We start from the raw sequence: 17610 nt of genomic DNA, 5'->3' as shown, positions 1-17610 counted from the left end.
TTTAACGATGATTTTTTCAAAGCATGCTTGGGAATCTTAACACATTCTCAAGCTGCTGGAAGTATGAAGTTCCAAATGTGCTAGGTGTGACTGAGTTAGGATGGGTGTGACTGAGTTAGGGTGGGTGTGGCTGAGTTAGGGTGGGTGTGACTGAGTTAGGGTGGGTGTGACTGAGTTAGGGTGGGTGTGGCTGAGTTAGGGTGGGTGTGACTGAGTTAGGGTGGGTGTGACTGAGTTAGGGTGGGTGTGACTGAGTTAGGTGTGGTAAATAGTAAAAGCTGCAGGCCTACGGAGTTTGTCTGCATCACAGGAACACCCAGCAGCCTCTCATATGAGCATAGAACTGCTAAAGGATGTCAGTATGAAGCATTAAGATGCCAAGGATCCAGACTGTGCAAGGCAGGCCCAAATCTGTCCACTGAAGCCACTTAGAGATCAATAACCTTAATAAGGCAGTTTGCTTCATTGTAGTTACTTTGCAGGGCATCCTATCCTAGGACATGTCATTTGCCCCACCACTGCCATTTTTAATTATGGTGAAATGTATTTTCTACCCCTGGAGAATGCTGGGGAGTCAAATCACATCTTTTCTCCTCTAGAAGTTCTCCTGAAAGTGAAAACAAATCTTAAAACTGACATTAACGGTAAATCTGCAAGAATAAGGTTCTTCCAGAAGGGACAGTTCACCTTGCCTCCTCCAAGAAGATTTTTATTACATCGCTCACATTTTTAGTTCAACTGTTTTACTAAAATTATTCAGTCAAAGAATAATGGTGGGTTTGGGGAAATCTAAATTTTACCCAGTCATTCAATTTCATCAAAACATGTTAGGGTAGGCAGTCAGTTTTCATGTTGGCTCAGTACGTGTCATCTTAGATCTGCCTGTATTTCATGAATGTAGATAGAATGTTTGGGCTAATATTTCGATGCCACACTACAGTCATTTATAAATTATCCTACAAGCAAATCAAGCAGAAAATATTGAGTCCAAAGATATGGCAGTGGACAAGAACATAACTGTTATTCATATAATTTGCACACAAGACATACACACTCATACATATTGATACATATACCTATATATATATATATATATATATATATATATATATATATATATATATATATATGTATATATTGCAGGGGTTGGCAAACACCTCTGCAGCCTCACACCCACTGTTACTTATATATACCAACTCCAAGCTCACTTGACAGCAGGGAAAGGGCAAATTCCCAGTCCTCAAAATACCAAAATGTCACACAAGAGTGCTGGCAGACTGTGATCATCTGACTATTTGACTGCTTCTGGTGGCATAGAAAATATTAGACTGACTAACTAGAGATTTCCCATATCTATCTATCTGTCTATCTATCTATCTATGTTTTACTTAATATAATATTAGAATAATCTCCAGCAGTACGGGCATATATTTGTGCTCACTAGCAAAGCTGTTAGCTGGCTGTGACTGATTGCACAACCATCTGGACATACAAAGCTGATATAGGTTCATAGGTTCATAAGTTGGTAGAAGGCTGTCAGCCCTAGGGCCTATATAAGCCTAGCCATAACAATTCCTTGGCTATTTCTTCCCACAATATTTACTTCCCTGGACCCCTGTCTAGCAGGGTGACTGATGTGATCCCCGGGGTGAATTTCCTATCTCCCAACCAATCGTCAAGGTTCCTTTTGAAGAGGGCCAAAGAGGCGTTCTGCTTGACATGTATGGGCAGTCTATTCCAGAGTCTGGGGAGACTCTGGGTCAGGAACCTATCCCTCCAGCATGTTTTGTTCATTGTGATGACAAGGTTTAGATCCCTGGAGTGTGTGGCTCTGAGGGATTGGGATTTCTTTAAGTGTAGCATGTCCAACAGATCAGGGTTTGACATGGTCTTGTATGTTAAGCAGAGATCGCCTCTGAGTAGATGATATCTGACAGAGTATAGCTGGAGTTTTTTTAGACAGTCAGCATAGGGCATCTACTTTAGGTCTGTGATTGTTTTAGTGAGGTATTTCTGCGGCCTTTCCAGTTGTTGCAGATGTCTTGAGAGGTACATAAGAAACGGGGCATTGTATTCTATAATGGGTCTAATGAGGGATGAGTACAGTGGGACAATGACCTCCTTTTTTCTGGATGAAAAGCCATTAGTGATGAGGTGTGCCACTTAGAAGGATTTTCTGACTGTTGTGGCAATGGGGTTTTCGAAGGTGAGACCACTGTCCACCTGTGTCCCTAAGTCTCTTATCACACTTTCGGTGTTTAGTGTACTGCCACCTATGTGGTAATTCATGGGTACATGTTTTTTCCCAAAGGGGATAACTATACATTTCTTGGCATTGAGCTTAAGCCCATGGCTCTGGCACCAAGCATCTGTTTCTGTAAGGCCCTTTTGTAAAATATCCACATCATTTGTGGATTCAATAATGGCTCCCAGTTTGCAGTCATCTGTGAACTTTGTTAGCCAGAGTCCCTTAATATTGGCCTGTACTTCAGAGAAGTAGATGCCAAACAAGAGTGGTCCCAGGACTGAACCCTGAGGTACTCCACTTGTCACTTGTCTGGATCTGGATTTGGAGTCGGCTACTTTTACAGTGTGGGTTCTGTTAGTAAGCCAGTTGGCAACCCAAGTGATGTAGGGATTAATGCCTAGCTTAGTAAGCTTATCTATGATTCTAAAGTGGGGGATGGCCTTGGCAAGGTCCAGTTTGTCTGTGTGGACCACCTTACTCTCGTCCTCAGCTCTGGAGACTGATTTGAATAAGTCAATTAGGTTCAGGAGACAAGATCAGCCCTTCACAAACCCAAACTGGGTGGGGTCCAGTGTTTGAAGGTTGCCAATGTCTTTGTTTATAAGTTCCATGATAATACGTTCCATGGCCTAGCAGATCAGGCTTGTCAGACTGATGGCACGGTAGTTTCCAGGATCCGAGGTGGATCACCCCTTGTGGAGTGGGATAACTGTAGCTGTGCACCACTCAGTGGGCACGAAGCCTGAGGTGAGGCTATGATTAAACATGACACTTAGGTTAGGTGCCAGTTCATTTTGTAGTTCATGTAGTACACAGCCCGGGATGTCGTCTGGTCCCATGGATGCTGTATTCTTAGCTTTGGAGAGTGTGGTTTTCACCTGTGTGGCCATTATTACCAGAACTTGGCAATCTTTCGATATTGAGATGGGCCCTTTAGGGGGTGAGGGGGGGGGTGAAGTTGGCACTGAATCGATCTGCCAGGATATTAACAATATCCTTGGGATCAGTATATTTAATGCCATTCTGTTGTAGCTCAGAGATGATCTGAGCACTGCCATTTAGATTCTTAATATAGCTATAGAATGCCTTGTGGTTGTCTTTGGAATCTTTGGTAATTTTCATAACTAGCTTTGGAGGATTTTATGAGGGATCTCAGCTTCTTACTGAGGTTGGTAAGGGAGTTTTTTGCATCCTGGAATTTTTCTCTTTTCTGCAACAGTTTCTTCCTTTTGTTGTAAAGTTTGTTTATGGCAGGGGACCAGCAGATTGGCTTCCTTTTTTTGGAGGAGAGCATCTTGGTTCTATTTGGGATGGCACGATTCATGCATGAGTAGATGTGCTCTTACAGTGCCTTAGTGTAGAATTCAGCAGTCGAACTTTCAATTCCTGTCTGCAAGGGTGTCATGAAGTTTGTCACTTCTGACTTGAGTAGCATGAAGTTGGCTTTGGAGAAGTTTTTTACGGAGGTTTCCTTACAGGGGGGTGGGGGTGGGATGTGGATATCAAGGGTGATGAGCTTATGGTCAGACCTGACCAACGAGGGGGTGACCATAGGTGTGGAGCATCGATTTCCCATGTTGGTAATGACCAGGTCTAGGATATTGCAGCCCCTGATGGGACTATGGATTAGTTGATCCAGGGTATTAGAATTTATGAATTCCAAGAACCGTTGGGCAAAGGTGTTGGTATATGAGTAGCTTTCCCAGTTAATGGCAGGGTAGTTGTAATCACCCAGTATTAGGGTGTTTGGTTGTATCTTAATATTTTCCAGTATGTTTAGAAAGGTGTAGTGAGAATCTTGGGGCATGGTGGGCGGGATCTGTAGCAAGCTACAATTTGGATTGTAGTCTTACATAGTGTTAGTTGCACCTGGAGAATTTCAGATGCATTGTGTTGGGCAACTAGCCTGGTGGTGTGAATATCCTTAGTGAATATAGACACTCCTTCACCTTTAGTGTTTCACTCCTGGTTTGGTGGCCGAAAAGTGTGGTAAGAGTTGTAGCTTGGTATCGCAGGGCTGCTCTCTGGAGCCTTGAACCAGGTCTCAGTTACTGCACAGATATCGATGTTCTCCATTTTTAGGAGTGCTTCGAGAGAGTGCATTTTGAGGTTTAGACTTCTAGCATTGAGTTGCATTACCTTCAGATTTTGCATGCTTGTACCTATTATGGTGGTGGTTTTGTCCTTTGAACTTTGCCTAAAAAAGGCACTATAGGGGTGGCAAGAGCCTTAGCCAATAACCTGAATCCCAGGGGTGACAGGTGCAGACCATCTCTGGCAAAGCATCGTGGTCTGACGATCATGTCGTCCCAGGCAGACAGATACTGGATCCCCTTTGAATGACACCAGAAGCTTAGTCAATTGTTGAAGTCAGTCATTTTGTCCTTATACTATGGTATCATTCTGGGCAAAGGCAGGATGCTACTCAGGGCTAGGGTCATACCTGCCTGGGCCACATGATCCGAGAGCTCTTCCATTTCTCTTTTCATGTAGTCCAGGGAGGTATGTCTCAAGTCATTCACTCCAACCTGGACAATGACAGAGTCATATTTGTATTTGTTGTGGAGTGACTCGAGTGCATGCGTTATGTGGCAGATCGTGGCATCCAACAGGCAGTTGACTGTAGGTTCATAGGTTCATAGATGTGTACTAGGCTAATGGCCCTGGAGCCTTTACAAGCCTAGCCCATAGGATTACCCCGGCATCGTGCCACCCAACCTTAGTTCCTGGTACCTCTGTTGAGTAGAGCCACTGGAGTGATCCCCAGAGTGAATTTTCTATTTCCCATCCACTCATCAAGATTTCTCTTGAGGAGGGCCAGTGAGGTGCTCTGTTTGACATGTATGGGAAGTCTATTCCATAGCAAGGGCAGTCTCTGGGTTATGAACTTGTCCCTCCAGCATGTTCTGTTGCTTGTGGTAATGAGGTTGAGGTCTCTGGAGTGTGTGGTGTGGAGGGATTGGGATTTCTTTAGCTGTAGCATTTCTAACAGAGCTGGGTCAGACATGGCTTTGTAAGTCAAGCAGAGATCGCCTTTAAGTAGGTGATATGAGACAGAGAATAGTTGGCGTTTTTTGAGTCTGTCCATATAGGACAAGTGTTTAAGGCGTAGGATCCTCTTTGTGAGGTACTTTTGTAGCCTCTCTAGTTGTTGCAGGTGTCTAGTGAGGTACATGCCAAATGGGGTGTTGTACGCGATGACTGGCCTAATGAGGGAAGAGTAGAGGGAGACAATGACCTCTTTCTTCCTGGATGCAAAACCCTTAGTAATGAGATGTGTCACATAGAAGGACTTTCCGACCACAGTGGCAATGTGGTGGTCAAAAGAGAGGTTGCTCTCAACCTGTGTTCCCAGAATTCTTATAACACCTTCTGTGTTCAGTGGACTACCATTAATGTGGTAATTCAAGGGAACCTGATTTTCCCAAAGGAGATGAAGACACATTTTTTGGCATTGAGCTTAAGGCCATGGTTCTGACACCAGTCATTGGTCTAATTGAGGTCTTTCTGTAGGATATCAGCATCACTTGGGGAGTTAATAATAGCTCCCAACTTGCAACCATCTGTGAACTTTGTCAGCCAGAGTCCCTTCGTGTTGGCCTGGACTTCAGAGAAGTAGATACCAAACAGGAAAGGACCCAGGACCGAACCCTGTGGGACTCTCGTGACTGGTCAGCAGTCTGACTTGGAATCAGCTACTTTCACACTGTGGGTTCTATCTGTGAGCCACTTTGCAACCCACCTAGTGATATAGGGATTGATGCCTAGCTTAGTAAGTTTTTCTATGATTCCTGAGTGGGCAATGGTATCAAAGGCCTTTCCCAGAATGTGTCACATCACGCATGCACTTAAGTCTCTGCACAACAGGTACAAGTATGACATTGTCATTGTCTATGTTGGTGTGAATGATTTGAGACGTACCTCCCTGGACTACATGAAGATAGACATGATACCACAATACCAGAAAAAAATAATTGACTTCAACAATTGGCTTAATTTCTGGTCTCTTTCCAAGGGGGTCCAGAATCTATCTGCCTTGAAAGACATGGCTGACAGGCCTTGATGCTTTGCCAGAGATGGCCTCCACATGTCACCCCTGAGATTCCAGATTCTGGCCAAGGCTCTTGCCTTCCCCATTGTGCCTTTTTTAGGCTACATCACAAAGACAAATCTTCCAACATTAAAGATCTGGCAAAAAGCAAATGGAAGGTCATGCTGCTTAATGCTGTGAGCCTTAACCTGAAAATGCACTCACTGGAGGCTCTCCTTAAACTAGAAAATGCTGATGTTTGTGCAGTCACAGAAACATGGTTCAGGGCTGTGGAGAGCACCCCTGGCTTACCAGGGAATACCTCAGTTCACACATTCCAACCCCAAAATGAAGTCTGGAATACTAGCGGTGGTGGAGTCTCTGTCTTCATTAAGGACAGGCACACCTCCAGACTGGTTTGCCACCATGACACACTGTAATTACTTCAGGTGCAACTGACAGTTGGCAAGGCACCCATCCAAGTTTTAGCCAGCTATGTACTCCCCTCCATGACTCAGGACACCCACTCCTCCTACATGGACCTACTTGACTCCACTGAGGTACTCTCTAACACCCTAATCCTTGGTGACTTCAACTACCCCACCATAGACTGGGTGGACTATTCCTGCACTAATGCACTTGCCCAAAGATTCCTTGACTTCATCATTTCTAATGCACTAGACCAGCACGTCTCATCCTCCACATGGTGAGATAACATTCTGGAATGATTCTCACTGATGTGAGTGACCACTGCACCAGTCCCATAGTATGTTCTTCCCTGGTGAGATCAGATCATTGGTCTGTCTCATTCAAAGTTTCTATCCCACCGAACTTAAACCACCCCCCAGCCATAATAAGGCTAAAAAACTTCTAAAAAGATGACTATAACCTCCTAATGGAGGGTATCAGTACCTTTACACCACTGCCCCCCCAGAGGATGCAGACAACTATGCTAAACAGTAAACTAGTGCAGTATACAAGCACCTGTACAACTACATGGACTCTGCCATACCCAACAGAACTAAAACCTACTCCTCAAGGAAACACAAACCTATCTGGTGGATATCCTCTATCAACAGGCTTTACAACAAAAGGAAGACACTGTTGTCCAAGGGTAAAAGGAACAAATTCCAAATTGGAAAAACTCCCTCCTCAGCCTCAACAAGCAAATTAAATGACTAGTGAAAACCTCCAAAGCCAATTATGAATTGAAACTAGCCTCTGAAACAAAGTAAAACCACAAAGCCGTTTTCAGTTACATCAGGAACCTCCATGGCAAAGCCCAGGTTTGTTCTGAATTAGTACTTAACGGTCTTCTTCTACTTCTTTCGGCTGCTCCTGTTAGGGGTCACCACAGCAGATCAACTGTTTCCATTTCTTCCTGTCCTCTGCATCTTGCTCTGTCACACCAACCAACTGCATGTCCTCTCTCACCATATCCATAAACCTTATCTTAGGCCTCCCTCTTTTCCTGTTAGCTGGCAGCTTCATCCTTAGCATCTTTTTCCCAATATACTCTGCCATCCCTCCTCAGCACATGTCCAAACCAACATAATCTTGCCTCTCTGGCTTTGTTCCCAAACCTTCCAACCTGGGCTGACCCTCTAATATACTTATTCCTAATCCTGTCCACCCTCGTCACACCTAGTGCAAATCTTACCATATTCAACTCTGCCATGTCAAGCTCTGACTCCTGCCTTTTTGTCATTGCCACTGTCTCCAACCCATATAACATAGCTGGTCTCACTACCCTCTTGTAGACCTTCCCTTTCACACTTACTGGTACTCGTCTGTCACAAATCACTCCTGAGACTCTTCTCCACCCACTCCATCCTACCTGTACTCTCTTCTTCACTTCTCTTCCACACTCACCATTACACTGAACTGTTGATCCCAAGTACTTAAACTCATCCACCTTTGCCACCTCTACTCCCTGCATCCTCACCATTCCCCTATCCTCCCTCTCATTCACACACATATATTCTGTCTTAGTCCTACTGACCTTCATTCCTCTTCTCTCTAGAGCATATCTCCACCTCTCCAGGGTCTCCTCCACCTGTTCCTTACTCTCACTACAGATCACAATGTCATCTGCAAACATCATAGTCCACGGGGACTCCAGTCTGATCTCGTCTGTCAACCTGTCCATCACCATTGCAAATAAGAAAGGGCTCAGAGCTGATCCTTGATGTAATCCTACCTCCACCTTAAACGCATCCGTCACTCCCACTGCAGATCTCACCACTGTCACACTAACCTCGTACATATCCTGTACCACTCTTACATACTTCTCTGACACTCCTGACTTCCTCATACAATACCACAACTCTTCTCCAGGCACCCTGTCATATGCTTTCTCTAAATCCACAAAAACACAATGCAACTCCTTCTGACCTTCTCTGTACTTCTCCATTAACACTGTCAGAGCAAAAATAGCATCTCTAGTGCTCTTTCCTGGCATAAAACCATACTGCTGATCACTAATCATCACCTCCCTTCTTAACCTAGCTTCCACTACTCTTTCCCATAACTTCATGCTGTGACTGATCAGTTTAATCCCTCTGTAGTTACTACAGCTCTGCACATCACCCTTATTCTTAAAAATCGGTACCAAAACACCTTGACTCCATTCCTCAGGCATCCTCTCACTTTCTAAGATTTCATTAAATGATCTAGTTAAAAACTCCACTGCCATTTCACCTAAACACCTCCATGCTTCCACAGGAATGTCATCTGGACCAACAGGATTTCCATTCTTCATCCTCTTCATACCTATCCTTACTTCCTCCTTGCTAATCCACTGCACTTCATGATTCACTGCCCGCACATCATCCAACCTTCTCTCCCTCTCATTCCCTTCATTCATCAACCCCTCAAAGTACTCTTTCCATCTGCTCAACACACTCTCCTCGCTTGTGAGTATGTTTCCCTCATTATCCTTTATCACCCTTACCTGCTGTTCATCTTTACTAGCTCGGTCCTTCTGTCTAGCCAAACGGTACCACTTACAATGATCCTGTTGACTTAGCCAACCTGCTTCCAGATAGGTTCAGTGCAAACTTCACCCCCCTATTCCCCCAAAGGCCCATTCACCATCCCTGATACTTGTCCCGCACCTCACATCTCCATAGTGCAAGTGTTAAAGTGCCTATCCAAACCAAAGAACACAGCTTCCATGGGACCTGATAGTATCCCAGGATGTATTCTGCACCATCTCCAGCAAGAGCTAGCTTCGCCATTGAGCACTCTGTTCAACCACAGCCTTAGTACAGGTTTCATTCCAGCTGAGTGAAGAACTGCCATTGTCATCCCCTTGCACAAAGGTGGTACCACTACTGACCCTGGAATCTATTGCCCCATTAACTTGACAAGTCTGATAAGTAAAGCCATGGAGCATATTATTATGACTCTCATAAACAAGGAAATAGGCAATCTCCAAGCACTTGACCCCACCCAGTTTGGATTTGTCAAGGGTAGATCTTGCCTGTTGAACCTGGTCGACTTCTTTGAGACTGTCACCAAGGCCCTGGATGAGGGAAAATGAGTACATACAGCTTACCTTGACTTTGCCAAGTCCTTTGACACAATCCACCACTTGGGCATCATTGAAAAGCTAAAACAACTTAGTGTAAATCCCTATCATCAGATGGGTGGCCAACTGGCTCACAGATAGGACCCACAGGGTCAAAATAGGTGCCTCCACCTCCAACAGCAGACCTGTCACTAGTAGTGTTTCCCGGAGATCTGTCCTGGGACCCTTACTGTTTCACATCTACTTCTTAGAGGTCCAGGCAAAGACAAAAGCCTGTGGCTGACCAAGTTTGGGGATGACTGTAAGTTGGGTGCTGTCACTGACTCCCCAAATGATGTTAACATATTGCAAGAGGGTCTCACAGCAACAAATGACTGGTGCCAAAGTCATGGCCTTAAGTTAAATGCAAAAAATGTATTATCATACCATTCAGCAAAATCATGACCCCTACTGATTACTACATCAACAGCAACTCCCTAAGCACACAACCTGTGGTGAGAGACCTGGGTACTCAGATTGACAACAATCTCACATTCGACCATCATGAGGCAGCGGTGGTCAGAAAAGCCTTTTACTTGGTTCATCTCATAAGTAAAGGGATTGCATCCAGAAAAAGGGAGGTTATTACCTCTCTGTACTCCTCCCTCATTAGGCCAACAATTGAGTATAATGCCCCATTTGGTATGTACCTCTCCAAACACCTGCACCAACTGGAAAGGCCACAGAAATACCTCACAAAGAGAATCCATGGCCTCCAACACCTGTCCTATTTGGACAGGCTCAAATAATTATCACTCTACTCATTATCATACAAATTGCTCATAAGTGATCTGTGTCTCATCTACAATGCAGTATCACACTCTGCCTTACTAGAGATGCTCCATATCTGTAAGTCTAACTCCTCATGCAGTACCCACTCAAAAGGCCTAAATCTAATATGCAACATCAACAAAACCTGCTGGAGAGACAGGTTTGTCTCCCAGAGGCTGCCCCGTTTCTGGAATAGACTTCACATACATGTCAAACAGAGTACTTCGCTGACCCTCTTCAAGTGCAACCTTGATGAGTGGATGGGAAACCACAAATTTGTCCCAGGGGTTCCACCTGTGTCCCTCACTGACAGGGGTGACAGGTGCTGACTGAGGTTTCTTTTTTGGGGATAAACTCTTAGCTAGGCTGGTAAGGGCCCCAGAACCATTAGCCTAGTAACCTCCTATGATCCTATCATCCTATGAAAATAGGCACTTAATATGGTCCAATGCTAAACAGCAAATGAGGCAACTCAGTGTGGGATAAATATACAAAAATGTAGGGTCTATATTATATTAGTGAATGCACTAAATTGCGAATGCTATATAATGACCCACAATAACTGAAAATCCAAAATGTTGAACACACGGATCAGAGATTTTTTTTCCCAGGGAAAAAAATCACTGATCCGTAAGTAAAAAAAAAAAAAAAAAAAAAATCTAAACACAAAATAAAGTGGGGGGCTTCACCCCCCCCCCCACAACCCCCTACTTAAATATACCAATTCTGAGATCACACCACAGTGGAGGAAATGGCAAAGTCACGAAAACAGCCCAGTGATTTTTTTCCCTATTTCGTGTAATCACACTCGACAAAACAGCATTCATAAATTTAAGCATTCGCTTAAATAATAGGAACCCAAACATTTAATAATTAAAATATGGCAAGAGACAACCAGACCAGTTTTTCCCCATGACGTCATATATACCACACACATGCATACACATCAACTCCATAATTCCACTCGCTTGTAGAAAGGAGAAATTTCCCAGAACAATGGAACCATTGCCAGCCCTCAGGTAGCCATCACACCAACAATGACTTCCTGGTTTCTTTTATTGCTGTTAAGTGGCACTACCACTAACTACCAGACTGTCCCAAGCAGGACACCGGCTACATTTTTTACACTCGCTCTCCTTTAAATTCAACAATACTATGCCAACCATATTAGCATTGCAATTCTTAGGTTTCAGTAATATTAATAAAGAGTCCCTAATGTCGACCACTGTTTTGTCAACATGTCTTGATTGACAGGTTTACAGGACTGTCAGTCCCCAGGGTTGGGAAACATGCCCTTTCCCTGGGAATTTGCAGTCTTGGAGTTGGAATAAATAATTAGCGAAGGGTGTGGATGGTGCAGCCCCCTAAAAATGTTTTAAACTTTGCATGCTGCGAGGTTAATCCTACTACTGACACCATATCTATTTAGACTAGTGGTATAAAGCATAAGCAGTGCTTCAGAGCATGTTGTGTGGAATATAAGTGCAAAGCCTTTAAAGCAATCTGACATCACTGATGCGTTATTTCACACTTATGCAAATTCACTTCTTCAGAGAATATGATAGCTGTCATTGTTTTTCAAAAATGCTACAAGGTTTGATTCATGTTTGCTTTTCTAAAGTAGTTCCTTTTTAATGCACTTATTTAAAAGGCAGAAGCCTCATAAAATCATTATCATGTTCCAAGAAAAAAATTATAATCTACAATTACTGCTATTAAATGCTTGTAACTACTTCAGTTTTAAACATTGTTTGACCCAGTTTTGTAGTGTATCTCATGAATGTAACTACCATTTAATCTGTGATAAAACAATAATAACACATGTAAATAGATGGTCTGCATATCTAGGTATCCTCTGCCAAACATTTCACCACCTTACTCATCAGACTTTCATAGTTTCATATCACCACTACTGCACTCCACCTATAAGGAAGGTGAAAAAAAGATGTGATAAATATACTTTTTGGCTTGTCTTCAATACTACTGTGTTAACTCTGGTTTCAGAAATTATTCTTATAAACATAGAAGTTCTGTAAATATATTTTGGCCATTTTCTTAGATGTGGTGAGGTAATTCATTTGCTGTTTTGCAGTTTATTATAATGTACCAGAATGAGTTTCAGTGCCTTGTCTGCAGGATGGTTCAACAATTAATTTGTGTACAAATGTAACATAAAATTTCAGGATGATTCAACAATTAAACTGTGTTCAAATGTAACATAAACTAAGTATCACCTACAATCAAATTCTTGATACACAATTTTGTGAATTTAGTTACAGAGAGGATGTAAGGGGTTCTTGTAAAATTTCAAAGGCCATATTGTTAACCATTTATGTTGCTGTTTGAAGGTGCAGAGAGGAGCCACACCTAGTGAAAGTACTGCTGCAGTATACAAAGAGACACAAACTATCAGTACATTTTCTGGAAGGCTGGAAACACCTGAAAAAACTTGGACTCCCTCTCATCCGGTAATTATTTTTATAGTATTCTACTGTGTCATTTACTACACCTTAATTAATGGAGTTAGTAATTAAGTGCCTCAGAACATAAGCAAATGACCATGCGCTTCCTTTCCTTGACATCTGATCCTATGCAGGGTAATAGTATTACAGCAGACTGGACCTTTCCCTCTCCCCATAATGATCAACATTTCCTGCCTGCTGAGCCCCCATGGTCATACACCTGTTTATGTCTGACTATCCTTTATTTCCTTTTATGCTTTTAAGTTGTTGTTGTGTCTTTTGGCTTTTCCCGGTTAGGTGTCGCCACAGCGGAACTCCGGTCCGCTAATGGCAGTAGATTTTTGCGTCCCGAGTTGCCAGCTCTGACGCACAACCTTCAATGAAGGTACGCCCATTCACGCATGTCTCCACACAGAAGACGCTCTAGCTGAGAATCGAACAGGACAGCGTTTTACTGTGAGGCAACAACGCTACTGCAGCACCACCACCGCAGCATCCTTTTATGCTTTTAAGTCTGCCATCTTATTATGATTAAAGCCTGGCTGTCTAGCCTTCCTTCCTTACCTCCTTGCTTCTGTTTTAGTTTAAAAGCACAATCCTTGAGACATCTTTGCCATCCTACCTTTGGCTCTTCTATCCCTTAGGGGCTTAGATACAATCTCATCTCTAAAAACAGAGTCGGGCACTACCCCAGCCCTCCCCAAAGGCACCTACAAATTGCCAGAGCCTGCTCCACGTTTACAGCCACACACTGTATGCCTTAACCTTTTGACTCCATGAAGTACTTACTGCTGGTGCTGGCAACACTGCTAAGACTACTATCTCCAATTCTCTGTCCTGAAAGTTTCTCAGCTACCATTATGACCTTGATTATTAACAACTCCTCAAACTCCTCTGATAAATCACTGGTGTCTACAAGTGCCAAAACGTGCTCATCACATCACTTTGCTGATCATCTTGGAATTATTTGATATAATTGTGAATGCAATCTTGAGACTTCAGATATTTTGTTTAGGCGTACTAAATGAATGGACCTGAAACATTGTTTAGTGTTGCAAACATGCAGTTCATCATTTGAGAAATAAATGCTGACACTCATTTACAGATCTTACAGTTTACTCTGTAGGTTTGTAACATAAGCAGTGGGGTTCTTGAAAATATCAATGCTAAATAAAGTTTGACCTTGTGAGTTTAGAATTGCCATGACTGAGCTTTCAAAGACAAACTGTAAAAAGAATAAAATATTACCAATACTTTCAACAGCTCCACCACATGATATAATATCTCTACAATGTACTCTAGCTCACATTTTTCCTTTCAAAGAAAGTGTTTATAGATATACTTGGATCCATATAGAGAATTCTAAAAAGTAAATGCTGCTAAGCCCCAGAAGGGATAGGTTTAGGAGTTACGTAAATATCAATATGCATGACATGTATTTTACTATCTTGTGCACTGCATGAATGCAGAACATTGTCTTTGTCTGCACTGACTGAAAACAGAGCATGAAGAGCACAAGCAGTCCCCCTGGGTACCACAATATCCTGCTAATATTTCACCAAAATGTGTGACACAATGTGTAGCACATGAAAAGTCTAAATAAATACTCTACTGTTTAGTGTGTTTGTGGACTGCAGGGTATCACAGAATCTGTATAAATTTATGCTTTTGAATATAATTGAGCAGTGTGCATAATCACCTTCCTTCTAAGGTCAGTAAGATAACACAAGGCCATCATCACTAGATCACCAGTAAGATGGCACAAGGCCACAGTCTTTAGATAACAGGCATTACCTCTTTCAAACTAAAACAATTCTAAAAACAAGTAAACTGTGCTAATTAACAGCATAATAAAGTCATATCAACCTCCCCAAACCTTAATGTTGACTTTTACTGCCACGATGTGTTAAAATAATTCTCAGTTCTTCCCATTTCTTATTACAAACATTCAAGAAACTCCCTCACCCCTATCCCATTTAGTCAAACAAAACAGCCAATATCCCGTGAATATATTCCCTCATTTATGACTTCAAACAAAATCCTATATGACACCCCTCTGACAAATGAGTTGCAACACTGTTTTCTCTGCCTTTGTAAAGGACACCTTACAGAACTTCATCAGTTTTCAATGTATCCCTTACATAAAATATTATACTTTCCAGCTGGAAATATGCAAAAGTTAATCCCCTTCCAAAACTACAAAAGCAATAGCTACCTCAGACCTCCATCCAATTTCAGCTTTCATAACATTAGGGAACATGATAAATAAAGTAGTCTTTCAGTTTTCCAGTTTTATGCATCAATACTGCCTCCTTTCCAGAAATCAGAGGTTTTTGGAATGGAATAAGCCCACTGACTACCATCTGGACTTTGATGACATCCTAATCAGTACAGACACAGGACATTTACCCAGCACTGCACTTGTGGGCCTTGCCAAACCTTTTGATCTTGTGTATCACAATCTTATGTTCAATTTCCTAGGAGCAGGTTGCATTAAAAACGTTCTAACAGATGCTTCCAGGTGAAGATAAGATCCACATCTACCATCTCATACCAATCTCACCTAGTTAAAGGAGTTCCACAAGGGTCAGTTCTCTCCCACCACTTTTCTCAGTATTTGCTGGTGGACTTATACAGGTACCCACACTTTTTCCAAAAAAAAAAAAAAAAAAAAAAAACATGGTTACTTGTAGCTCAGCTTTCTTCTGCAACAAATAAACTCCTAATCAAGACCTGTCCAGCAAGACATCTAACTATATCAAATGCACCTTGTTCTTACCTACAAAAAAAGTAAAGCCATGTTGTTTGAAACTCAGCCAAAAGCTAATCCACAGAACAAAAAAAATGGAAAATTAAATTCAGTATTAACAATAACAGCAAAACCACTAACATGTTAGGTATCTGATCATAAGGTTTGACTAAACATTAAGCTTTTAACAAAAGGCAGAAATCACAAGAGCAAAACTAAACAAATTTCTTTCCTGGGCATAGAAATTTTTTTTTGCTCCAATGTGTAGAGCAGAATTTGAAAAAGCAGCATTACGGACACTAAGTGAATAAAGTCTCCTCCTCACTTTTTGCCTCACAGAAGATAACAACTAACAAAATATGTTGATTAATGCTTTTGCTCTTTGTCATAAACACTGTTTCAACAAATAAGAAAATGGTTTCCTGTCCAAGAGAGACCATACCTCCTCTTGGGATCCCTATTGTTATAACATTGTCATTTCTTGCAGGTAAGTTTTCAAGGCAGCATTCTGAACACAAGCTCAGGTCATTTTCTCCCTCTAAAAATCTTACCCTTTCATACACATTATGAACTTGCTTGTATTGACCACAGGTTTTCTGTTCTAGCCCTAAAAATTTGGGAATCGTTCACTGCCCACAAGAAAAATGCATAATATCAGTATGATTTTTGTGAAAGAACTTTAAAAAGCATTTGCTGAAAACTGCCAACTGCAAATGCTTCAAAATGATAATCCCCCATAACTTCTCTTGTTATTTATTTATCTTCCTCCTAGTTCTTTTGGTTGTAAAAGTAATCTCTTATATTTAAGTCTTAATCTTGTCATCAGCCCTAATACTTTTTCCCACAAATATTATATATTTTTTCTCTTTACTTTTTCTCTATTATTCTCATTCCTGTTTTAACCTTAATTCCAAAAATGACACTGCCCTTCATATAACAGAGTATCACCATACCTCTCAACTATCCAGATTTTTGCCTCTCATTTTTGGTCTGTTCCTCATAATATTTGTGGTTTTATGGCAAATCATACAGGATTGAAGTCACTAAATAATACTAAATTGTGACAGTCATTTGAGTTTCAGACTTCATATCCTTCAGAAAATATGTAGTAATGAAAAATTTGTCATTCTAGCAACTTTCAAAGTTTAAAGAAACAATATTTTAAATCTGTCCCTATTTTGGTCCTTCATCCCCACATTATTTCTGGCTTTGTCCACATTTCTTGTGTTGAGAGGTATGAGTACCACTACCACTGAAACAGTACAACGGTACTTCTTTGTATATGTCATGCTCACTATACCACCCCAACAGTACAAATGGCACTTCTTTGTATATGTCATGCTCACTATACCACCCCAACAGTACGACAGTACTTCTTTGTATATGTCATGCTCACTATACCACCCCAACAGTACAAATGGCACTTCTTTGTATATGTCATGCTCACATATGTCATGCTCACTATACCACCCCAACAGTACAAATGGCACTTCTTTGTATATGTCATGCTCACTATACCACCCCAACAGTACAAACGTCACTTCTTTGTATATGTCATGCTCACTATACCACCCCAACAGTACAAATGGCACTTCTTTGTATATGTCATGCTCACTATACCACCCAAACAGTATGACAGTGCTTCTTTGTATATGTCATGCTCACTATACCACCCCGACAGTACAAACATCACTTCTTTGTATATGTCATGCTCACTATACCACCCCAACAGTACGACAGTACTTCTTTGTATATGTCATGCTCACTATATCACCCCAA

General features: G+C 41.8%; 1 protein-coding gene across 1 annotated transcript in view; it reads left to right on the top strand.

Moving 5' to 3' along the window:
• The window catches only part of LOC122810129 (ankyrin and armadillo repeat-containing protein-like), a 398722-nt gene that overhangs the window by 372153 nt on the left and 8959 nt on the right, over nt 1-17610 (top strand). Inside the window, exon 8 of the mRNA XM_044081603.1 lies at nt 12969-13088. Coding sequence (XP_043937538.1) covers nt 12969-13088 — 120 coding nt within the window. The remainder of the gene's footprint in view (nt 1-12968; nt 13089-17610) is intronic.

The sequence above is a fragment of the Protopterus annectens genome, chromosome 8.part1 (genome assembly GCF_019279795.1).
Source record: "Protopterus annectens isolate FY-2018-M chromosome 8.part1, PAN1.0, whole genome shotgun sequence".
Classification (NCBI taxonomy): Eukaryota; Metazoa; Chordata; order Ceratodontiformes; family Protopteridae; genus Protopterus; species Protopterus annectens.
Note: the sequence above shows the minus strand (reverse complement) of the source record. Positions and strands in the feature narration are given on the sequence as shown.